The 26,532-nt window shown below is 35.4% G+C and overlaps 1 protein-coding gene across 1 annotated transcript in view; it reads right to left on the bottom strand.

Moving 5' to 3' along the window:
* Positions 1-22,511, bottom strand: part of LOC150087379 (transmembrane protein 127-like) — a 37,136-nt gene extending 14,625 nt beyond the window's left edge. The window contains exons 1-2 of the mRNA XM_090372035.1: positions 22,323-22,511; positions 13,938-14,281 (exon numbers count right to left, since the gene is read on the bottom strand). Coding sequence (XP_090228161.1) covers positions 13,938-14,223 — 286 coding nt within the window. The 5' untranslated portion in view covers positions 14,224-14,281; positions 22,323-22,511. The remainder of the gene's footprint in view (positions 1-13,937; positions 14,282-22,322) is intronic.
* Positions 22,512-26,532: the final 4,021 nt, after the last annotated feature.

Genomic DNA, 26,532 nt, shown 5'->3' with positions numbered 1-26,532 from the left:
GTGGTTCTTTTATTAATCAGATCAAGAGATCACTCCCTCTGGTTGCCTCTTGAACATGCTCTTGTAGAAAACAGTCATCCAATAAATCCACAAGCCTTGCTAGTGTGCGAGTGACCAACCCACAAGTTCCAGTCAATATCTGGAAAATAAAAATCACCCATTATAAGACATTCTTATTTACTGGCCCACTATTTCTCTGTACAGTTGTTCACTGTGCTCATCAGTCATTAGGCCTATAACAGAATTCGACTGTCATTTTTGCTTTCCCAGTGCTTATGTCACACCAAACTGACTCAACATTGCACTGGCCACCCATGTTAATTGGATGCACTGCCTTTGATTTTATGTTTCCTAACTAACTGCATAACCCCACCTCCTTTCCTATCCTGTCTGTTCCTTCTGTACACATTAACTTCCCAAATTCCAATTCTGCATTCCTTATATCTGTGTGACACCACATCTCTGATATTCCAACAATATCCACCTTTGATGTCTTGACCCACACTTCAAATTCATCAAATTTAATTACTATACTCGTGGCATTGGTGTACATGCAAATATGTATGCTCTGATATCCCAACAATACCCATGTTTGATTTCTTGACCCAGACTTCAAATTCACTGAATTTATTTACTATACTCCTGGCATTGGTGTACATGAAGTATACATACTTGTTCTTACTCTTGGTTACCTAAACAGAGCCCAAGTATTTATTTGTTCCATGATGACTCCCAGCAGTTCTTGAAATCCCCAGAACCTTGCTTTTCAGGCCACTGCTCATTCCAATAGTAGAAGTTAAGAATGACTTTAACTTCTGACTGCAGCTATTGTTAATCTATTAGTCTGCAGCTATGTTAATCTATTGTTAATCTCTACCCCCTTTTCTTGTACCCTTTCTATTTAAGTGTACCCCATCCCTGTAAAAACAGTTTCTCCTGTTAACAAGCACAGACCAACACAGAAAAATTCTACCCATGAGCCTGCCTTACACAAGCTGTCCAGGGCTGAACTGATTGAAAAGGTTCTCATCACATACTCCCTCCTATCGTGTCTAGGCAGAATTGCAGACACTTTCAAATTTAACCATAACTCGTGACTTTCTTTCAACATGTCATTTAACTTTTGCAAAGTCTGGAACCATCTGAGGGTGTAGCATCTTTTTAAAGATGTAAATGCACACTTAATCAAATGTAATCTGTTTTCACATTGCACAGAATGCTCCCCTAAACATTCTTTGTTATTAGAAAATATTAATTTTTTTTTCTAAGGATGATCTTTGCTGATAACACAGCACATGCAATTTTCAAATTTAGACTTCTGCCCAAATTCACTCAAATATGCAAAAATTTTCAAGTCATTCGAAAAGCAGGAAAGAATGCGAATTATTTTAAATACTGTGATTTGGATTTTGTTTTTAACTTTCTGCATTTGGAATATATTGTGTCGTCTTTTTATGTTAGCATTATTTGAGGCATATTATGCAAGAAAGCCAGCTTATACAGCATTAGCCAAAAAAAAAAACTTCCCATTTCACCCATCCATTCACTCCAAATCTATGTTCAGTTCTTCCTTGAATTTATTTAAGCTATCAACTTTCACAACAATGGATATAAGTTTCTTCCAGCAATCAACCGCCTGCTGACTAAAGGCGAATTTCTGCATATCTATTCTACAACCGTCTTTCTTTAATTTGAATTCATGTCCCCTCAGGTGTGTAATCTGAGCAGGAGGAAGAATGCCATCAGCATTGAGCTTGATCAAACCATTCAAGGCCTTATAAACATCAATTAGATCACCTCAGAGGTGCCTAGTCTCCTGACACTACAATTTTCTTCTCTGCCAAGAGTCTCAATAGTTCATATGACATCCATTTATGCCTAAACCTTGAACAGTATTTCTTAGTTGGTATGAAAAGCCTAGTAGCTTCCAGGATTAATTCCATGAATGCTTCCCATTTAGAATTTGCTGTTGATAACATCATCAGTTGGTCCCACTGTATAGAATTTAAAAACTGTCTGAGACCACTGTAATCGCCTTTACAAAAAACAAAAACTACATCTTTAAGTAAATCCCACATCAGTACGCTGTGATCACTGCCATCCAGTGGTTCCTTTATTTGCAAATTCTTAATGCTGAATAATCACTGCTGATAACCAGGTCAAGAGTATTACTCTCTCTGGATGCTTTTCTAACGTGTTGCTGTAGAAAACAATCATGCAATATATCCACAAAAGTCTTGATAGTGTGTGAATGACCAACCCACACGTTCCAGTCAATATCAGGAAAGTTAAAATCCCTATTATAAAACATTCTGATTTACTGGCTTTATGTTATACCTTACGCTATCGAGTTCAAGATATTTGTTACACTATACACTTTATGGGTTTTTTTTATATAATATTATGGTTTGAATTTAAAATTTATTTTGTTTACTTGGAATTTAATGGAAATATTAAATTTTTTAGTTGATCAAAATTTCTAATACATTTTTAAATTCATTTAAGACTGCATTTTAAATTTTACTTCATAATCCATAAAATAAATACTATAAACACGTTTTTTGAACAAAGTATAAATAAGTGTTTTTACAGAGAAAAATAATATTTTGTAGCTTATTACCAGGAAGTTTCATATGTCGAATGACAGCCATGCAAAATTTGGTAATAGAATTAGAATCATCCATCAGTAGAGCAGATACACAACACTGGCAGATGCTATGGTGACTAATCTATTACTAACAGCATATGCTGAACTTAAATCAGTAAACTGGCCCTAACATATAGGTTTTCTATAAACCAATGTTAAAAGGCTCAAATAATTTATATAAACAGACATCTAAAACTGGGTGAGCCCAGACCAATTCACAAATAAACCGAATATCTGACAAAATTATTTCGAGAACCATTAACTCAAATCCTGCTCAGATAATTATAAAACACAATCATATAAAACGCATACCCCTACAAAATTTAATCGGGATGGGAATTCCATAAAATGTCTCTCCAATTCTTCTCTGGCTAAATTAGCTACTAACAGACAAACCTATGGCATGAATCAGTTAAAAAAATATATGATCACCTGATAGTCTTTTTTCAACCTGAACCGATTTTATCTCTTCTTCCTCTGGCTTATAAGTGACTCTAGAATTCCACTATTTGAAAGAGCCGGATGAAATTCATACCAAATTTTAGATGAAATGTGGGAAACCTTTAGAATCTGTCATTTTAAACTTATTTAATATTTTACTGACAGAAAGGTTTTATCCAACATATTTGAAAACAGCATTCAGCAAGCGTTTTTTTTTTTTTTTTTTTAAAATGGCACAGCATTCTGTCCCATTTACAAAAAAAAAAAAATCAAAAACTGCAATAGAAAACTATCATCCTATATAGTTCTTTTAAATCCTTTAGCCAAATTATTTGATTCTATAATATCACAGAAACTAACTGTTTAACATATTTTAAACAGTATATTGCAAATGCACAACCCAGTTTTAGAACTGGAGGATCAGTGGTAACAAATGTGTGTTCCTTTTGGCAACATGTTACCGCTGCTGTCAATTAGGGAAGGCAGGTTTATGCTATTTATACTAACCTCTCTAGGGCTTTTGATCCTGTAAATCACAAGCTCCTCTTGTTAAAACTGCATGCTTATGGTATCCAGGACCTTCTACTGAGCTGGCAAAAGACGCATTTTTCATCATGCGAATACAGGGTAATAATTTCAGGACAAAAATCTTAACCATTTACATTCAATAATGGAGTTCCTCAAGGATCTAGTCTTGGCCCTCTACTTTTCAGTGCTTATGTAAACTATTTGTAAATGAATAAGAGAAGTTTACCTCAATATGATATGTAGAACACTTCCATATGATACTCTCCAGTAATTAAAAACAATTAAAAAATCGAAAATCTTACATTACAGTAAAAAAATTAATTTAACAAAAAAATTGCAAAATGATTTTCCTTCCTGAAGCTGACAATGCTTTTCAACCGTACATCGTGATCACAGCAATGAAAATTAACAAATAGGGGTGAGCATGAAACTTAAATAGGGATTCATCTGTAATGCTACTAAATAACTGACTTGAATCTATAAAACACCTTTAGCATTAGCATATGATGCAAGAAAGCAAGCTTATTCAGCATCAGCCAAAAAAAAAACACACACCATTCCCATTTCACCCCTCCGTTTGTTCAAAATACCTGTCCAGTTGAGCTTTAAATTTGTTTAGGCTATCAACTTCAACAACAAGTGATGGAAGTCGGTTCCACCAACCAACCACCTGCTCGCTCGCCAAAGGCAAATTTCCGCACATCTATCAGACATCCGTCCTTCCTCAATTTGAATTTATGCCTTCTGAGGTGATTATTCTGAGCAAGTTGAAGAATCCCATTGGCATTGAGCATGCTCAAACCATTCAAAGCCTTATACACCTCTATCAGATCACCTCGCCGGTGCCTAGTCTCCAGACTCTGTAATTTGCAAAACTTAAGCCTTTCTTCGTAAGAGCAACCCTTTGTTCCATTCACTAATCTTGTTGCCCTTCTCTGTACCCGTTCCAGCAGCTCTACATCCTTCTTGAAATGAGGCCTCCAAACCTGTATACAGTACTCAAGATGTGGCCTAACCATTGCCTTATACAAGGGAATAATCACCTCCTTATCCCTGCTAGAAAATTTCCTGTATATCATTGACAAGACACCATGAGCTACTCTTGCAGCTCGTCTGCACTGCTCAGAAAACTTCATATCTGCCTGCACAATTACCCCCAGGTCCTTTTCATTCTCCACCACTGTCAGTGTAGTACCGCAGAGTTGATACGTTGCTCTGGGGTTACTGTTTCCCATATGTAGTACTTTACATTTGTCAATGTTAAACTTCATTTGCCACCTCTCAGCCCATCTGTTCAACCTTTCCAGATCCTGTTGCAGCAGCATAGTGTCAGTAGTGTCCTTAACAACCCTGCCAACCTTTGTATCATCTGCAAACTTGGACATTAAACTTGATATCCCATCATCAATATCATTCATAAACACCGAAAACAACAACGGACCCAACACTGAACCCTGAGGAACTCCACTAATAACATTAGTCCACGTTGAGCAGTGTCCATTGATTACCACTCTCTGTCTTCTGCCACTCAACCATCCCCTTATCCATAGCAGCAATTTGCCTCCAATGCCACACTGCTCCAATTTGTGCAGCAGTCTTCCATGTGCAACAGTATCAAAAGCCTTTCTAAGATCCAAATATATAATATCAAAGTTATTCCCTGCATCCAGTTCTTTTGTGACTACATCATAGTATCCAATCAAATTGGTCAGGCAAGACCTGCCCTTAACAAAACCATGCTGCGTCTGAGCTATAACTGAATTCTTGTCTAGATGATCCTGCAGTGCTTCTTTAACCAGTGCCTCCATTAATTTACCTGGAACAGAAGTTAAACTAACAGGTCTATAATTACTTGTGTCAGCCTTTGATCCTCCTTTGTGAATTGGGGTTACATTTGCACATCTCCAGTCTATGGGTACCTCCCCTGAGTCCAAAGAAGCTCTCATAATTATGGCTAGGGGTTTGCTTACTTCCTTTGCTGCCTCCTTTAATATAACTGGATAGATCCCATCCACCCCAGGTGCCTTTTTTATGTTTATCCTCAACAATCTCTCCTCCACTTTCCTCTCAGTTATTGCAAAATCATCCAGCTCACTGCCAATGTTTACTTTACCTACATCATTCTCCTTTATGAATAACTCCTCATGCGTGAATGTAGATGCAAAATACTCGTTTAGATTGTTAGCCACCTGAGCAGGATCCTCAACTGTTGAACCACCAATATCCAGTGGACCAATCTGATGCATCCCTTTCCTTCTTGAGTTTAAATATGTAAAGAACTCTTTTCTGTTTTTCTTTGCATCCTTTGCCAAGGATTTTTCGTAGTCTGCCTTTGCCTGCCTAATCTCCTTTGTGACTTGGTTACAGACCAACTTATATCTATCATAGGCTTCCATGTCACCCATTAATTTGTATGTATCCCCTGCATTTTTCTTCTCTGCCACATGTCTCATTAGTTCATCTGACAACCATTTAGGCCTAAACCTTGAACAATATTTCTTAGTTGGTATGTAAAGCCTGGTAGCCTCCAAGATTAGTTCCTTGAATGCTTCCCATTTTGAGTTTGCTGTTGGTAACATCATCAGTTGGTCCCACTGTATAGAATTTAAATACTGTCTCAGTCCATCGTAGTCGCCTTTACGGAAGCAATAACCCTTCCCTTTACCCCTAATGGTAGTTACCTCTTTGAGTAAATCCCACTTCAGCACACTGTGATCACTGCCACCTAGTGGTTCATTTATCTGCAGATTCTTAATGCATGAAGAATCACTGCTGATAATCAAATCAAGAGTATTACTCCCTCTAGTTGCCTCCCGAACATGCTGATGTAGAAAACAATCATCCAATAAATCCACAAAAGTCCTGCTAGTGTGTGAGTAACCAGCCCCCAAATTCCAGTCAATATCTGGGAAATTAAAATCTCCCATTATAAGACACTCTGATTTACTGGCCCACTCTATTTCCCTGTACAGTTCCTTATTATACTCATCAGAGTCATTAGGCCTATAGCACACTCCTACTCTCAATTTTGAACAACTTTTCCCTACGCTTATGTCACACCAAACTGACTCGACACTGCCCTGTCCATCGATGTCGACTGGCTTCACTTCCTTGGACTTTATGTGTTTCTTAATTAATAGCATAACCCCTCCTGTCCTGTCTATCCTTTCTATACACATTGTATTCCCCAAATTCCAGTTCCGCATTACTTATATCTGTGTGACACCACGTCTCTGATATCCCAACAATATCTGCCTTTGATGTTTTGAGCAATACCTCAAATTCATCAAAATTTATTTACCAAACTCCTAGCATTGGTGTACACGCAGGTATACATGCACCTGTTTCTATTCTTAGCTACCCTAACACAACCCATGTGTTTACTTGTACCGCAATGACTCCCAGCAGTCTCTGAAATATCCTGCATCTTGTTTTTCAGGCTTCTGCTCATTTCAATAGAAGCAGTGCAAGAATCACTTCCACCTCTGCCAGTGGCTACTGTTAATCTATTAGTCCTTGTATCCCCCCCCAACAATGCCTCGACAGCATCAGCAAAAATTCTTGCACCCTTTCTATTTAAGTGTATCCCATCCCTGTAGAAGCAATCTCTCCTGTTAACAAGTACAGTCCAGGCTGAAAAAAATTCTACCCCTTGAGCCTTGCACAATCCCTCCAGGGCCGAATTGATCGACAAGGCTCTCATCATATACTCCCTCCTATCGTGTCTAATAATAATATAAAATAAAATAATATAAAATAAAATAATATAAAATACATACGTACTGATCGTATAACTCTATATTAAAACAAAATAAAATAAATGTTGTATAACAAGAATAAAATACAATAAAATATATAAAATTAAAAGCGATAAAAGTTGTTTAAAATCACTAGAACCACTACAACAGGAGCTTTCGGCAGCAGCGGCCGCCTTCATCAGCTACAGTGGTTGCAGGATGACCGACAATCTATGTGTACCACACATCTCAGCAGGTCTGCGACATGAACTATGGCATCTGCACATGGTTCACTTCTCGTGCATTGGAAACAAAAAGTGGATGGGCCACTCTAAAGCGTTTGTCTCTTCATAGGATAAGGGCTTCAAAGAATGGATGAATGCAACAGCCCTTATTGGCTGCCCTTATCCCTATTAAGACTATAGCACTTGGACGAACATATTCTTAAACTCTCCAGCCATTTCCGGTTCCAAACGCCATGTGTCTTATCCATGATCACAGCTTCTTTAGCAGTAATGCCATGCCCAGTTTCCTAGGCATGTTCCACTCAATTTCATATATATATGAAATTGAATGTCCTGATCGTGGGGGAAACAAAACGCAGACTGCGGGATTGCCTGGGAGAACACAATAGAGACCTTAAGACTGCAAATTACGGAGGTTCAGTTGTAGTGGAACATGCCTGGGAAACTGGGCATAGAATTACTGCTAAAGAAGCCATGGTCGTGGATAAGGCACATGGCTTTTGGAACCGGAAATGGCTGGAGAGTTTAAGAATATGTTCGTCCCAGCGCTACAGTCTTAATAGGGATAAGGGCTGTCGCATTCATCCACTCTTTGAAGCCCTTATCCTACAAAGAGATGAACAGTTTAGAGTGGCCCGTCCACTTTCCAGTTCCAATGCACAAGAAGTGAACCATACGCAGACGCCATAGTTCATGTCACAGACCTGCGAATAAATGCTAGACCAGCCTCAGATGTATGTGGTACATGTAGATTGTCGGTCATCCTGCAACCACTATAGCTGATGAATGTGGCCACTGCTGCCGTGGTTCTAGTGATTTTAAACAATTTTTATCGCTTTTAATTTTATATATTTTATTCTTGTTATTCATTTATTTTATTTTAATATACAATTAAATATACAATCAGTACGCATGTATTTTATTTTATTTTATCATAATAAAGGTGTTTTATAGATTCGAGTCAGTGTTATTTTGTAGCATTACAGAGTTCCTGACTCCAGAGGCCTTTTCAATGAATTAAATAGGGATTATTTGTCTTCACGCATGCACATAAAAAACCATGAATAAGAGATTAGATATGGCCAGCGAACATTAACAGAATTCTCATGTAATTTAATTTCGACAGTTTCTAAAATTTTGCCTTGGTAAGAGAAGTCAATCACTGCAAGAAATGTTGTATACCAGTTCGCAACACAAATAAATGACCTGGTATACAACATTTATTGTGGTGATTGCAACTCGCCTCACCAAGTCCTTCAAACAGGCCTCTGAGGTTGGGTATGTTCATATTGTAGTTTTAAATGTTTTTCACCAACCTTATGTAGAAATAAAACACAAAGAAAACGAAAACTGGAATCTTGATAACTATGTATTTATAATAAGTTATATTTGTCTGTATTTACAATAAATTATATTAACTTTACAACTAAAATATATGAAATATACATATAAAATATACTGGGTTAAAAACAATAAAATACATTAAAATATACTAAATTAAAATCGATAAAACCAAAGCTTTCGAAGGCTCCTGCCTTCTTCTTCACCGCTGAAGAAGAAGGCAGGAGCCTTCGAAAGCTTTGGTTTTATCGATTTTAATTTAGTATATTTTAATGTATTTTATTGTTCTTAACCCAGTATATTTTATATGTATATTTCATATATTTTAGTTGTAAAGTTAATATAATTTATTGTAAATACAGACAAATATAACTTATTATAAATACATAGTTATCAAGATTCCAGTTTTCGTTTTCTTTGTGTTTTATTTCTACATAAGGTTGTCGCCTCACCAAGGTTCTACACTTTTAATTTTATATATTTTATTCTTGTTATTCATTTATTTTATTTTAATATACAATTAAATATACGATCAGTACGCATGTATTTTATTTTATTTTATCATAATAAAGGTGTTTTATAGATTCGAGTCAGTGTTATTTTGTAACATTACAGATGAATTACAGAGTTCCTGAATTTTCGTGTTAATCAACACGAAGCCTCAGTTCGTGCTTCTCATTCAACAGAGTCAGAATTAGCCTTCTCATGCCATTAATGAAAAACACATTTTCATTCAACGAAGCCAAAATACTTAGTGTCCAACAAAATTATACAAGACTTAATTGCAGAAACCATCGCAATTAAATTACATGAGAATTCTGTTAATGTTTGCCAGCCATATATAATCTCCGATTCATGGTCTTTTATGCGCATGTGCAAAGACAAATAATCCCTATTTAAGTTTCTTGCTCACCCCTATTCGGCAATTTTCATTCCTGTGATCACGACATATGGTCGAAAAGTGTTATCAGCTTCAGGAAGGAAAATTGTTTTTCAATGTTTTCATTAAATTAATTTTTTACTTAATTTTTGATTCTGTTAAATTGATTTTTAATTATTTTTTACCACAATGTAAGATTTTTGATTTTTTAATTGTTCGTTTTAATTTCTGGAGAGTATTATACAGAAGTGTTCTACGTATCATATTGAGGTAAACTTCTCTTATTCTTTTACAAATATTGACATCAACGTAGAACGTATTGCGCATTATAGCTCTGGTTCATACTATTATGTAAACTATGTACTAACTTCACTGAATCCATCATTATCAGCCATTTTAGACTATGAAAAAAAACCAAACTATTATATTAGGATCATCAGGTAATTTCTTACATACAGCAAACCCCTGCTATTCGCGGTATCTGTATTCGCAGTTTCGCGGGCGCTGATTTAATATAAAATGAAACCTAAAAAAATGTGAATTTTAAATCAACGTGAACATTTCTCCCAATAAAAAAACATGGGCGTGGCTAAAAATCATCTTTCCCGGTCAAAACAACACTCAGTGGGTGGGGGGGGTGACAAAATCGCATGCGTGGATGTTTCTCGCTAATCTTTGTTCAGTATGTCCCATGTGCTTGTCATGGAAGGTTTCGTCGTTTGCTTTTAATTTATATGCTTTAAATTGAATAAATTTATCAATTTATAAATTGATATGCTTACAAATGTGAAAAATCTACCGTTTTGCAGTGTGTTAGTGTAAACAGACTTTTTCGAGTGTGTTAACGGAAGAAAGTGACTTTAATGTGGACAAATTCTTTTCTAACCCCTACGAAAATATGGCTACGAATAACAAGGGAATTGTGAAAAGATCATAGGTGATGACATTGGCGAGTAAAATTCAGTTATTAGACAAAATTTCTAATGGTGAAAGTGTCTTGTCAGTGGCAAAACATTATAAAATCAACAAGTCAACGGTACGATCAATCAAGAAATGTGAAGAAAAAATCCGCCGTAGTGTCCGTGAAGCGGTAATTGCTTCAAAAATTTGCTCTGTAACTCGTGATGTTAAATTAGAAAAAATGGAAAGGCTTTAAATCTGTGGATAGAAGACCGAACTCAAAATAAGATTCCCTTAAGTTCACTCATCATTCGTGAAAAGGCAAAACACCTTTATCAACACTTTAGAGAAACTGGTGATAGCACTGGTGGGATAAGTTTTTTAGCTATAGCAAAGGCACTGGATTGAAAGATTTGTTTGAAATTTCTAATAAATATTACATTTAATATTAAATTGTTTCTTATTTTCATGCCTTATGCTTGCATTTCACTATGTACATAGTCATATTATAAAGGTACATATAATACATACATAGACAAAATTTTAGACTAGTTTTTCTTATATATTTCATACTTTGGAACTGAACTCCTTTTTTACTATGGGAGCCATAACACAGTATTCGCGTTTTCGGTATTTGCTGCATTTCTCAGGAATGTAAACCCCATGAATAGCGAGGGTTTACTGTATACCCATGTCTGTATTTTGTCTGTAAATTGCATGTGGTCAATTTGCTTGTTTTGCTGGACAAAAAAAAATCCCAGTTTCTGGGTAGAAAACCTTGCTATCTATTCCTGAAACTGACTAACTCAAACACAGAGCGAAAAAGCCCATTAAAGTTCCTCGGGTCATTGACGAGATTCGAAACTGGGACTTTTCCACCCAGTGTGGGCAGGAAGGTGATGATACTACTGTGCTACCCGTGCAGACATCTTAGAGTACACACGTATATTATCTTGTGCAGAATGACACCTGAATGTCAGTTCATCCCCACCTTGGTACACTGTAATGGATACAGAACTCTGTAAAAGGCCAGAAATGTGTGTAGCGTCATGTTTGTGCAGAGAGAGAGAGAGAGAGAGAGTGTGAGTGAGTGTTGTTTAGTTGTTTCTTTGTCATCAGGAGGGTGATCACCTGCAAAGCCTGCCCAATTTCCACCTACACCACGGGGAGGTGGGCCACAACTACACATCTACAGTGGCAGACCTCGACTAGCTCGCTGGTGTACTAATCCTTGTATGTGCTATATTGCACAAATTCCGCAATCACCGGAGGAAACGCTATACCAGAGGGTATCTTAGACTACACGGATGATTTTAAACAGATTGTTTCCTATACTCACATATAATTATACAATATAATTATATGTGACTCTCACATATAATTATACAATAAACTGCACTCCTCTACAAAGAAAATGGGAAATGAAAGATCTAGGAATTATATTTTCATTAAATTGCAAATTTAAGAGTCATATTAATACAATATCCAGAAAAGATTATCATATTTTAAGCTTTATCAAATATTTTTCATACAGTCTAAATTCACATCACTTAGCCAAAAGACTGTATTCAACCATGGTAATTCCTATTTTGGAATACAGATCCTCCATATGGTCTCTTTATCAAGAAAAAAAAAAAAAAAAGCAAAAAATAACTTAATCACCTTAGAATATTTGCAATGATTGTGTACTGTAAAGTACATAATCATTGCAAACTTAAGTTGCTAGTTTTTGGAGCATACATGCAACTAATCAAAGTCTTTCTGAAGCAACAATGACTAGGTTGAATTGCTAATTACCTTCAAACCATCAGCCAACTGACAGCTTTCCACGGATACCCTTTTCAATATCATTTACATTTATCCTCTATCTTTTAGCCAACCTATGCTCCAGCATAAGATCATACCAGTTACTCCAAATTCTTCCAGTTTTTATACCAACATTCCATGGGAAATGCCATCAAAAGCTATACTAAAGTCTATATATATATATGTTGCCAAAATAGTTACCTGCATCCAACTGTTTAATGACTAAATAATAGTAATTTACCAGAATGGTTAGGCATTTTGATCATTCAGTCTGTAACACAGGGGTTGGCAACCTGCAGCTCTTTGAATATGTAACTGCGGCTCTTTAACTTTTAGCCCACATGAAGCACAATTTGAAATGGAGTTGGAGGACTTAAAAATCAAGGACATGTGGTGCAAGACTAAATGCCTTGAAACTGAAATCGAGGATTTGGAGGGACAAAAGGCTGCCCTTGCAATTCTACATAAATGGACAGCAATAGACGAGTTGAAAAAGCAAGACCAAATTGTGTTCGATGCGTGGAATAGCTTACAGGACAAGTATATAAATTTGAAAATATTTGCATTTGGACTTCTCTTAGTTTTTTGTTCGACGTATTTCTGCGGGCAAATATTTTCGACCATGAACTACATTAAAAATAAATCAAGAAACCGTGTGAACAATGTGAGTCTCTCAGAATGTTTAAGATGAAAATTATGGCATACTCGCCTGATGTTGAGAGACTCACTCAAGTTCAGCAGCAAAAGTCACATTAATTCGTACTTCATTGGATGTTTGTTACATTTTTTCAGTATTAATAATAAATAATATTTCAAAAAATATATATTTTTAATAAAATGCCTTCTCACTCAATTCCATTTCTTAAAAAACTGCCCCCCCCACCCCCCAGCTTGAGCCAAGGTGTGGCTCTTTAGATTCTCTCTTTTTTAAAATTAGATCAAAAATTGTTCTTCACTCAAAAAAGGTTGCCAACCCCTGCTGTAACATAACCCCACTATCACCTTCCCTTTACTGCAAATCATCTCAACACACTGACTCAACATCTGCATTACCTTGATCTGACTCTGGGAACATTCCTGCCACATACATGAACTTAATGTCTGCAACAAGGAGCATCTACTTCTTCAAACCCAATAATAAAATCAATTGTGCTTGGAAGGAGGTCATTCTACAGACTCAATAATTATTTCCTTTTAAAATTCAAAACATTATCAAAAAGCAGTGAGATTACCTAGTTGGTTAAAATTTCTGTAATTCACAAAATAGCCAATAAAACTATAATAATTTTGAATTTATTGTGAAGCTGTGTTATACTCAAACTTCAAATTTCATTATGTAAACCACACAAGACAAATAACAGTTAATATAGCATAATTAGTGCGGTAATTCTCTGCAAGCAATAAAATCTTACCTTTATTAAGGCCATGGTATACAAGAGACTCAGATTTTTGTCCATTCAGGAGATTTTCTGGAGGTGCCACTGTTTCAAAATAGCCAATATAAAAGAATTCTTGCACTCCAATATATTTCTGTGTACAACCTCCTCCTTTTAGGTAAAACCAGCGAGGCTGGGCAAGAGATGTAGCCAACGTTGCTATTACCACTATGCTCAATAATGCTGCAGGTATATTTCTTTCTCTTTCCTTCACATGCAGCCTACGCTGCATCCAGAGATGAGCTGGTGTGATGGTATACATTGAAATTTAACACAGCAGATCACCTAGAAATCCATTCATAAGAACATACTTGCCTGTACTTAGGGTAGAAAAATTAAAATAAATCAAAATTTTTTTAAAATAAGAATAATAATAGTAACATCAGTTTCAGTCTAAAAAATATGTACAGAAAATCATATCTCCAAAGCAAAAGCAAACCAAGAGTATAAAGAATAATCTTAAATGTACAGTTGCAAATCAATTTCCAAACTATTTAATATGATTAGTAGTTAATAATACAAGATGACTGGAAATTTTAGAAGAATAAAATATGTCCACCTATTTGAGACATTAGGTTATAATTATAATAACCCATTTGAGATATCAGCTACACAACATCTCAAATAGGTTACTGCCTACTTGAGATAGTGTGGTGCTGGAAAAATGGTGATCAAGTGTTTTCTTGCAAGTCTAGGAATAAACAAGATAAAATTCATCTTACAGATGAATCAATGGGCTTGACTCTAGATTTCAGATTTTGAAAGAGTAACTAGCACACTGAAGAAAATTGTATGCTCTCAAATAAATGTTCTTCAAATGGGTGAACCTAACCCTAAATGAGCGGGGAAGAACATATCCTCTGGTTTGTAGCTATAATTCACCCATCTCAGAGGAGATACATTGAGAAGGTGAATAATGTTTGCAAATACAGGTAGTTTTATTTGTTTCTATATCATTTCACTACAATGACACCAATATTTAATAACAGTTTCCAAATAAGTCAAAGATCGATCGCGCGCACGCACGCACGCTCTCTCTCTCTCTCTCTCTCTCTCTCGTTTTCTACATAGTGAGATAGAGTGCACAGGCTATTTCACCACTGCCACATGTCAAGTAACAGAACATCAAATCTCTTTCAGTTTATTACACATTGTAACAAGGACAGTATACAAACTATATCCAAATCATCACAAACCGTGAACATATATCAAGCATATACTGGCAAAAAGGTGACACAAAAGCAATCCCTTTAGTGGAAAGTAAACTGTTTAAACCAGGGAAGGGGGGAGCCAACCTTTTCCTGCAGTGTGCCACATATTATGTAGAAAATTTGTGGCCACCTAGGGTAGTCCAGAAGCTACTGCAACCAATATCCCTCATTACTGCTCGGCGTCTGGTGCCATCAAATGTTTTCACTAATTACGTAAAAGAAATTTTATTCTAATCGCTTGTAATAAAAAAATAAAAACAATTTTACATTTATAAAATAAATTTAATAAAAGTTTAATTTATATATTAAATTTATCTATAATTAATTATAATAAAATTAATATAAATTTAATTTTCATTTCACACAATCAATCTCATCAGAAACTCTATCACCTCTACTTGCCTGCACTAAATTAAAACTGAAAGGCAGTATAAATATGAGCTGGTAAATAAGATTCCAATCATGTTGAAACCATGTCATAATTTCTTTTTGCATAGTACGTCAGCATCAAACTTTTTTGATGCTGACGTACTATGCACATGCCAAAAATAATTCAACACCCCACCCATTTTGTTCCTTTAACTTTAAGCTGACAGTAAATGTAATACTGCAATAATTAAAGACAAACACCAGCCAAGGAATTAAAAATTTACTATAAAAAATATACAGAAATAAAATATAATGAAAACACTATCGGAAGACTAAAATGTTAAATTACGATAAAATAAACTACGATAAAAACTTTAAAAATATAGTTAAAAATACCGAAGCAATAAAATTATCTAAAATAAACTGGATTAAAAGCGATAAAACCTCCAGTTTATTTTAGATAATTTTATTGCTTCAGTATTTTTAACTATATTTTTAACGTTTTTATCATAGTTTATTTTATCGTAATTTAATATTTTAGTCTTCCAATAGCGTTTTCATTATATTTTATTTCTGTATATTTTTTATAGTAAATTTTTAATTCCTTGGCTGGTGTTTGTCTTTAATTATTACAGTATGGAATTTCCCAGCCCCATAGGCCTGTTTGAAGATATAGTAAATGCAATGATATGAAACTTCCGTTGTTTTGGATCAAACACATGAAAAGAAGAGAGAGAGAGAGAGAGAGAGAAGATGTGCATTACCAGGCAAATGTTTAACCAAGGCGATTTGAAATTGACTGTCATTTATTGCCTTAAAATAACCCCAGGGGCTCACATCTGGTGAGTATGGGCTTGGCACACCCAGGGTCCTGAACTGGATATCATCATTCTTCTCTTTCTTGGTGATTCCCTTCTACTCTCTCTCTCACGGTAACTCAGAATTTTTTTTTTAGCTGGTGCAGCATAAGCCTCAGGCTTCCTTGCACTATATGGCTAGTAATAATAATAAGAGAAAGAACAGGTCCAGAGCCCAACTGCTAAAACTAAACATGTGAAGAAATACATCATAAATTTGTTAATGTATTAATTAACAATTGATTAAAATACAATTAATTACATTGATATATATAGTGAAATGGAATGCAGAGTGAAAACAATGCTAATATTGTGGCAAAATGATTTTGGAAAGCTCTGCTGTATGGGTTCAGCTTCATTTCTGACTTTCAAACCGGCTATATACTTTTTTACTTTTTTTTTTTTTTTTTTTTTTTATATCAAGAGATGATCCAATAACAAGAGCTGCACGGGCCACAAGTGGCACGTGTGCCACAGGTTTATCACCCCTGGTACAGTTCAATATGGGTAAACTGCAATACTTATAGGTTAACACACAACTTATCATAAATAAGTGACAATAGCAACAAAACTTAAAGTATGTGCTATATTGACGGTGATTCCATCAGGTGGCACTCTCACTTTTCATACCATTAATAACTACTATATTTTCCATAACCATATTATGGACAATATGGGAAGGCTGTTAAGTGTGTATTCTGTGGTTAAGAATAAAACCCAGGATGATGATTTACCCAAAAATTGGATAATTTCACATTACTTTTGTTTTAATTTACATAGTAATCCTTATCTGTGCAAAACCTTAAAAAAAAAAAAAAAAAAAGACTTTCTAATCCTAGATACTCCACCTGGACACTCAGTTAACTTGGATAATCTAATCTAGTTGTAATATTCACGTCGTACTGTGTTTTTGCCATAACGCAATTTCATTATTATAGCCTAGGACTTGTGAATGATTCTCGAGCTAAGTAAGTTAGCTAAATCCATTTGGGTCAGACAACGAAAATAAACTCCTATTATTATTATTAATAGGAGTTTAATATTTCACAGGAATGCATCTACTGATTGTACCAATTATTTGAATGGAAAATATGTTTTAAAGCATACTTTCTAACAATACTCCCTTGTCATAAATAGAGGAATACCTATATGCTGGCTGTCCAGCTTGTGAATGTCAGACAATAGTAGATTTTGGCCCACCTGATGGTCAGGTTACAGTTAGCTGTGACTCACCATGGTATAGACAGACACTGGGCAGGCTTTCCTGGTGACAGAGGCCAGAAAAAAATTAAACAACATACACAATGGGCAGAAACATTCTGGCCATTTTACAGGGTTCTGTATAATTACAAAGTACCTTGGTGAAGTTGAACTAACGTTTTGGAGCCACTGTACATAAGATACTATACGTCTGCATGCCAGGAGTACAGTTTTCAAAACAGTTATGTGAAGCCATTCATTTTTCGGGATGAATGTTTTTAATTAAAAATTACATCTAAGGCTTTATGATGGATAATTGGTATAACCCAGCGGTTCCCAACCAGTGGTTCGCTAACCCCTGGGGGTTCACAAAAGTGTTCCAGGGGTTCGCACTAAAAATTCTGTAATGGTGTCTGCTTAAATTTACACAAGTATATTTTTTTAAACTACAAAATATAACTAATAATAAACAATAAAGTAAAATTAAATTTACAGTAAAGAATTGCCAACAAAAGAAACGTCTCCCACAATACCTTATGCTGTAATTAGTTTACTATCTTACAGTATATTGTGTTAAATAAATGTTTTACATACTAAATTTTTTTTCATTATCAAAAATCATTGTTATGTATAGGTACTTAACAATAATTTTTATTATTATGCAATATCACTTACAAAAACGTAGTACTGAAAATATTTTATAATAATAATTCAGAACTATTATATGATTTCAGAGAATATAGACTTATCGATTCACAATTAAAAATATTACGTTGAGGGATTCGCAATAAAAAAATATTACATTGAAAGGGGTTCATGAAGCAAAAAAAGGTTGAGAACCGCTGGTATAACCAAAGGTCACATAGAAATAGGCTTATTTTGGAAACTTTTTTAATGTTTAAATTAACCGATTATAGTTTAGATCAGAGGCCTGGGTTTCAGGAAATTGATGGGGTTCCATGGAATTTTCAATGAGAGATGATTTTACAATCTTTTTTATGTTGTTGTTTTTTTAAAAGAGGAACAATTAGTGTGGAAAATAAGTCTCGGATGAGGGTTTTGGGATATATTAATATCATTTGAAGAAGAAATAAAAAAAAAAGTAGTAGTAACCACTATCATTTACCACCCACACTTTGTACCATCAGCAAATTTAGATAACACACTTAAAATATCAATGTCACTAACAAATATCAGAACAGGAAAGGGTCCAACATTTTCCTCAATCTCCAAAGGAAAAAGTTGAGGGGAAGAGGGCTCAATCTTTGAGCCTCTTCCCCTCAACTTTTTCCTCCATCACATCCTTCAATCCCTCACCTCGCAACACATGCCCAATGCAATTTCTCTCCAGCCTTCCAATTATTTCAGCCATTCTCTTCTCACCCACCCTATTCCAAACCTCCTTCATTTGTCACTTTATCAACTCACCTTATCTTTTCCATATCAACATCTCAAAACCTTCCATTATCTATGTCCATGTTTCTGCTCTATAAAGTACCACACTCCATACCAGACACTGTACCAATCTTTTCTTTAAACCATTTCCTAATCTCCCACATAATATTCTTTTTCACTTTTCAAAAAAGGCAATACCTTCAGTTTTTTTTTTTTTTTTTATCTTAATTCCCATCAATGACTGGTAGAATTTCTAAATTCCACTTCACTGGGGCTATAGCTAGCTGACCTCTAGATTCCATGAGTTATACTAAGTTATTCAGCCTGCAAACATAAGCTTTCACAGACATAATATGTATAGGGTTATATAGTTTCAGCTGTTAATACCAATCATTTATTTTATTATATAATATCGGTGTAAATACACCATAGTTAACCCATAGATTTGAGCTACGATTGTAGCGTAGAAGGCATCGTTTTAATTGTATCTCATAATGTGGTTGCCTTCACAACAAGATAGCTACTATTGAATTACTTCAAATAAATAACGCTTCTCTAGTAGAGAAGGCTACTGTTATTTATTTTCAGCGTACCACCACCCAGACGATCATTTCGAAGCTTTTTGGCTTTGTCATCAATGGGCAGGTAGGTAATACAATAAGCCATCTCAGTTGCGAAGTTATATCCACATTATGAGAGATGCCAGAAGGGTGTGGTGGTAATGTACATTAGAATAGAAATTACATACGCTGAAAATAAACAACAGTAGCCTTCTCTACTAGAGAAGCGTTATTTATTTGAAGTAATTCAATAGTAGCTATCTTGTTGTGAAGGAACCACATTATGAGATACAATTAAAACGATGCCTTCTACGCTACAATCGTAGCTCAAATCTATGGGTTAACTATGGTGTATTTACACCGATATTATATAGTTAATTATCAAAACCCATAAGGATTATGCCTAGTGCATTTAATTTTCCAAATTTATTATTTTAATATAATCTATCCCATTCCAAAAATAAATAAATAAAATTTCTCACTGGAATAGTGAGAAATTTTATTTATTTATTTTTTTTTTTTTTGTGCCAAACCTTTCATGGACGTCCAGTATTTTATGGATACCATCCAGCCAGCTTATCTACTTTGAAATAATTGATGCATATCAATGCATCAGCAAAACTAGTACTTGCTGATAAATGAAACCAGAAATTGCAGATATAGTAGTAGTAGTAATAGTGGCATGTGATGCAAGAAAGCAAGTGTATGAGCTTATGCAGCATCAGCCAAAAAAAAAAAAACATTTTTACACAACCATTCCCTCTAAATGTTTGTCCAGTTCCTCCTTAAATTTACTTAACCTATCAACTTCCACGAGAGATGGAAGTTTGTTCCAGCAATTAACCACCCACTGGCTAAAGGCAAATTTCTGCACATCTATTCTACATCTGTCTTTCCTCAATTTGAATTTATGCCCCCTTAGGTTCGTAATCTGAACAAGTGGAAGAATCCCATCAGAATTCAGCGTGCTCAACTCATTCAAGGCCTTGTACACCTCAATCAGATCACCTCGCAGGTGTCTATAGTCTCCGGCTGCTGCAATTTGCAGAACTTAAACCTCTCTTGGTAAGAGGATCCCTTCATTCCACTCACCAATCTTGTTGCCCTTCTCTTCTCTGTACACGATCAAGCAAATCTACACCCTTCCTAAAATGAGGCCTCCAGACCTGTATGCAGTACTCAAGGTGTGGCATGACCATTGCCTTATACAGAGGGACAATCACCTTTTCCCTGCTAGCAAAATTCCTGTATATCATTGACAAAACCCCATGACCTGCCTGCAAGCCTGTCTGCATTACTCAGAAAACTTCATATCTAACTTCACAATTACTCCCAGGTCTTTTTCATTTTCTACCACCTTAAGTGTAGTACCACACAGTTGGTATGTTCCTCTGGGGTTACTTCTACCCATATGCAGTACTTTGCATTTGTCAATGTTAAACTTCAGTTGCCACTTCTCAGCCCATCTTCCCAAATTTTCTAGATTCTGTTGCAGTAGCACACTGCCACTGCAACCAATAGCTGTCTGATTTTTCTGAGGTCACCCAGCAACCCTATTATCAGCAAGGATATGGACAAAACTTCCAGTTAATGAAGAAAGTCATTAACGTGCAAGAAGAAAAGTGTGGATGAAATAACAAAACCTTGGAACTCTCACATTAGTTGAAAAAAACAGAAGATCCAGCTATCAGACACAGTGAGCAGTCAGGAAAAAAAAAGTGCAAACGATTTTTTTTGTGTGTATGTGTCCACCTGCCTAGCAAACTAGGAATTTAGTTTTTTCAGACCTTGCATGTGGAAGAATTTTGTAGTTACTAACAGTCAGATTCTGTGTATATGAATACAGATTTCATGGTTGTCACACTATCTTCAACAGAAAAATGCCCAAAAAAATCCTCAGTGATAATTAATTTGATTACCTGTAAACAACTCTTGCCAACTTTCATCTCCTCCCCTTTGGGCACCCTGGCAGATTTTTAGGACCACATGACTATTGTTATTAACGATCCCCATCTTTATAGATATGTCTAACCATTCAAAGATACTCAATAATACTAGCAGAATAAGTCAGCCATGTTTTGTTATATTATAAATAATGAATCCAAGCACTATAATCTGAGGACAGGTTTCTCCGCTCCTGAGTAATGATCAACACTTTCACCTAAAATATTCCACATCAGGAAAATGTTACTAGTCTTTCATCAGCCCACCTTCAGTGACACAGACCATTTAAAATGGACACAGCTCTCCATTTTTAATATTTTATAATACTGTATTATCATCATTTGCGATTTAATGATTTTTGTGCATTTAATTTTCATATATTAGTCAACAAATAGAATGTATCGGAGGTCAGAGTGCAATATTGAAAATCACAGTACTGTCAGAGTTCCATCGAAATTCCATGTGTCCACCTGTTGTAAATGTTCAGTTGTATTAATTTATGATCCCTTTTGAACATCCAGATAATTTCACCCATTGAAGGTAATGCAGCAATGAAACTATCTCTCTATCCCAATTTCATTGTTATATGCAAACCTGTACACTGCAACTTGTGGGTAGCACAATGGTAAAATCGCCGTCCACACTAGGTGGAAAAGACCTGATATGGGTATTTGATAGCACTGAAGAATAATTCGCACGAGTACAGACATTGCGATATGCAAGATAAAAAAGTCACTTCTAATAACATAAAATGTGTTGTTATAAAATATAAAATAAAATGTTATCTACATCATACTGGAATGTAACCAAAAATAAAACACTAACCTGGGTATTTCTAGTTACTTTACATTCCTTCTATTACTGTATCTTATCCATTCAAGTATATTTAGCAAGTACACGTCAGATAATCTAAACAAATAATCGCCTTAAAAAAAAAAAAAAACGATGTCAAGCACTTGCCAAATACTTTTGAAATGAAAAATACCTAACACTCAGGTATTGTTACCACCATCACAACACATTCAAGGTTCCCTCATAAAATCATAGCTGCAGCTGCAACAGCGACCTTGATTAAAACGCCAGTCTACAGCGTCACCAGCAGAACCTCGGCTACAATTACAATACACAATATTTATTTAGCAAAAATACTGACTTTCAAATTGCACAATACCATCAATTATATTTTTAATTCCACATGAAACATAATACATTCTGGTAAACCACAGCGGAAATTGCATCAGTGAAGTTCATTATTTATTCATTTCAGCAACATTTTCCTAAGCCACAGGTTCGAATAACACAATCTCATTGCAATCGCACTTCAGGACTTCTCAAAAGGGGTGAACTCAAACCTCGGAGTATATAAGAGAGCGCTTTTTCTAGGGTAGTAGTAGTAGACGCATGTAATGCAAAAAAAAAGCAAACGTTAGCATTAGCATTAGTAGAGGCATTTGATGCAAGAAAGCAAGCTTATGCAGCATCAGCCAAAAAAAAAAAAAAACCCACTTCCACTTCACCCCTCTGTTCGTTCAAAACACCTGTCCAGCTGAGCCTTAAACTTATTTAGGCTATCAACCTCCACCACAACGTTCCTTTTATGTTGATGGGAATGACGCACAGGTCATTCCCATCAGGCCTTATACACCTCAATCAGATCACCTCGCAGGTGCCTAGTCTCCAGACACTGCAATTTGCAGAACTTAAGCCTTTCTTGGTAAGAGGACCCCTTCACTCCTCTCACCATTCTTGTTGCCCTTCTCTGTACTCGCCCAAGCAACTCTACATCCTTCCTAAAATGAGGCCTCCATACCTGTATGCAGTGCTCCAGGCATGGCCTGACCATTGCCTTATACAAAGGGATAATCACCTCCTTTTCCCTATATATATAATCTATTATGAAATATTAGAATATATGTAAAATGTATGTCAGATCAGATTAATGCCATCAATTGTAGATTGTACATTACATCAGTCTGTAATCTAATTACTATAGAAAGAGTATAATTGGTACTATATAGGTATTAAAATTGTATTAAAACTTAGGCATAAAAGTACTCTGCGGGCCATAAGGCCAAAAGAACATATAAAGAATAAGATAGCTTGCGCTGGCCTACACTGCTCCACTGGTATTACTATACTTATTTTTACCTCCTTATGTTGGCATAAGCTTTCTTTTGCACGTGTATAAAATAAATAAAAAATCATCACAACTGAAATTAAAATTATGGTTGGCTCTCTTTTTTCTGTATTATATTCTGTATATTCGTTTCAAAGCTATCTGTCGGGCAATCTGTTATCTTGCCTGTTTACTGTTAAATTTAAAGTATAGCATAAAATGCCTTTATGTTTATTATTTGGATCTAGTTAAACAGGCAGATAACAATCAGAAACAGATAGCCTTGCTAATCATTGTTGGGATATTCAAGCTAATCATTGTTGAGAAGTTCCATTCAGTGTATCCGAATATCAATAATTAGCTACATAATCATTATTTTATTTTATTTCTAGGGTATAGCAGTGTAGACCAGCAAAGGATATATATATATATATATATATATAAATATGAATATATTTATATATATATATAAATATATAAATATGAATATATTTATATATATATATATATATATAACAGTTTTTAAAGGTAAAAAATAATATACTAGCTTATCAGGTAAACCAAAAACCCTTCCGGGTACCCAACGTGACCTGGAAAAAATATAAATATATGACATGACATAAGCAATAAATTATAAAAATATAAAAAACTACCATTAAAATGTTAATTATGGCAATGAGATACATTGAAAGGGACTTTTTCGAGGGCTAACCCTTTCAATGTATCAACCATGATTAACGAGCTATCCGTTTCTGTAGTCATCGTCCAGCATAACTATGTCCAAATGTATGTAAAATAGTAAGATAGAGCCAAAAAGTAGTGACGAGAATAAAATTATGTTGATTAATCCCAAATTTAACAGTAAGCTGGCAAGATGATTATTTTACTCATGAATAAAGTAATCTTAACGCATTCTATACGTCTGTACATTGCCTGCCATAACCAGGATACCTTACTATAAGGTTGCATCCTATGTTAATTATTTTACTTTTTCTTTTCTATTTAACTTTCATTTTCTTATCCCTATTTTTTCATACCTCATGAACTATTAGAGTATTCGAGGGGGATTGAGGTACTATATCTATTCTCTACCTTTTTTCCGTTCGCCTTGGTTAGCGCTAGCTTCCGCTTTTGCTTAGACTACCGTGACTGCATTTACTATCAACTACGCACATATGCCTAATAATAATTATAGCTCTTTCTCTAATTTAAATTTTGACTATCCGTCGGGCTAACAGTCATCTTGCCAGCTTACTGATAAATTTGGGATTAATCAACATAATTTTATTCTCGTCACTACTTTTTGGCTCTAGCTTACTATTTTACATACATTTGGACATAGTTATGCTGGATGATAACTACAGAAACGGATAGCTCGTTAATTATGGTTGATACGTTGAATACGTTGAGCCGACCGGGCTAGCCGAGTGGGTAAAGTACCTGCCCGGCAACCCAAAGGTCGCGGGTTCGATTCCCGCCTCGGGCTTGGATCAAAGCACTGCAAAAACCTTGGGAGGTGCAATATGGCCACAGAAGCCGATGCGCCAATAACTACCAAATCAAAAAAAAAAAAAAATACGTTGAATAGCTCGTTAATTATGGTTGATGGTTAGCCCTCGAAAAAGTCCCTTTCAATGTATCTCATTGCCATAATTAACATTTTAATGGTAGTTTTTTATATTTATATTTTTTCCAGGTCACGTTGGGTACCCGCAATGGTTTTTGGTTTACCTGATAAGCTAGTATATTATTTTTTACCTTTAAAAACTGTTACCATTATTAACTTAACTCATATTCATATTTATACAAACCGATGTAATGTTTAATCGTCTTAGATGGCATTAATTGGTTATGTGACTATTTAATATTTATTATAATATTTATATTTATTATAAAATTTACTATTTGCTTTTTCATACTTGGATATATATATATATATATATATATATATATATAGCCTTTGCATATATATATATATATATATATATGTGTGTGTGTGTGTGTGTGTGTGTGTGCACTGGTGTTCAAAGAAAGTGCATCACCCCTTAAAATTGTAAGGGTCGTGCGAATAACGTAAGTACATGACAATATTTCTTATAGATTGCATCTGATAAGATTGACACTCGAAGATGATGACGTAATATTGCATCAGCTGTTACTTTCAGTTATATAAGCACGCTCTGCAAGATTTGCAATCATTCCTTGCTTGTGTCAGGATGGTGAGTTACGTGCAGTTGACGCCACGAAGAAAGAGTGCTATTGTGCTCTGCGTGAAGGTGCAATATGGCTTGAGCTTGAGTAGCCCTTGTGCCAAAAATAACAATAACAAGCTTTATGTGAGGAAGGATATGACGGATGTTCTTCCGTCATATTGCTTAGAGAGTGTCTTGTAATCAGTCGATAGTGAGTAGATTTATTTCCAAACTCAAAAATTCAGGTTCTGCTGATTGGAAAAAAGTAACCGGATGCAAGAGAGTTTCAACGCCAAAACAGGACCACGCTTTGAAGCGCTTATGCCTTACAAACCGTAAAGTTTCTTCGTCTGAGCTGAAAAGATAATGGAAAGAACATACAGGAGTGGTATGTAACAGTGGCGCAGTAACAGTCAGAAGACGCCTCTTCAAAAATGGACTTGTCATCCTAAGAAAAAGCCTCCCCTCACACAAAAAAATGAAAAGGCCCGATTAATTTGGTGTAAGGAGCATGTCAAATGGATCCCCGAGCAGTGGAAGTCAGTTTTTTTCTCGGATGAGAAGAAATTCAACCTGCATGGCTCTGATGGAAGACAAACAATTTTCCGTAGACGTGGTGAAGAATACCATCCAGACTGTATGGTGTCTACATTGACATTCCCTACCAGCCAAATGATATGGGTGTGCATTTCGTATCGCGGAGTAGGTCACCTGCAGTTTATAAAAG

This window comes from Mastigoproctus giganteus, chromosome 4 (assembly GCF_048544385.1).
Source record: "Mastigoproctus giganteus isolate SK-2022 chromosome 4, ASM4854438v1, whole genome shotgun sequence".
NCBI lineage: Eukaryota > Metazoa > Arthropoda > Arachnida > Uropygi > Thelyphonidae > Mastigoproctus > Mastigoproctus giganteus.
This window is presented reverse-complemented; position numbering and strand designations above follow the sequence as displayed.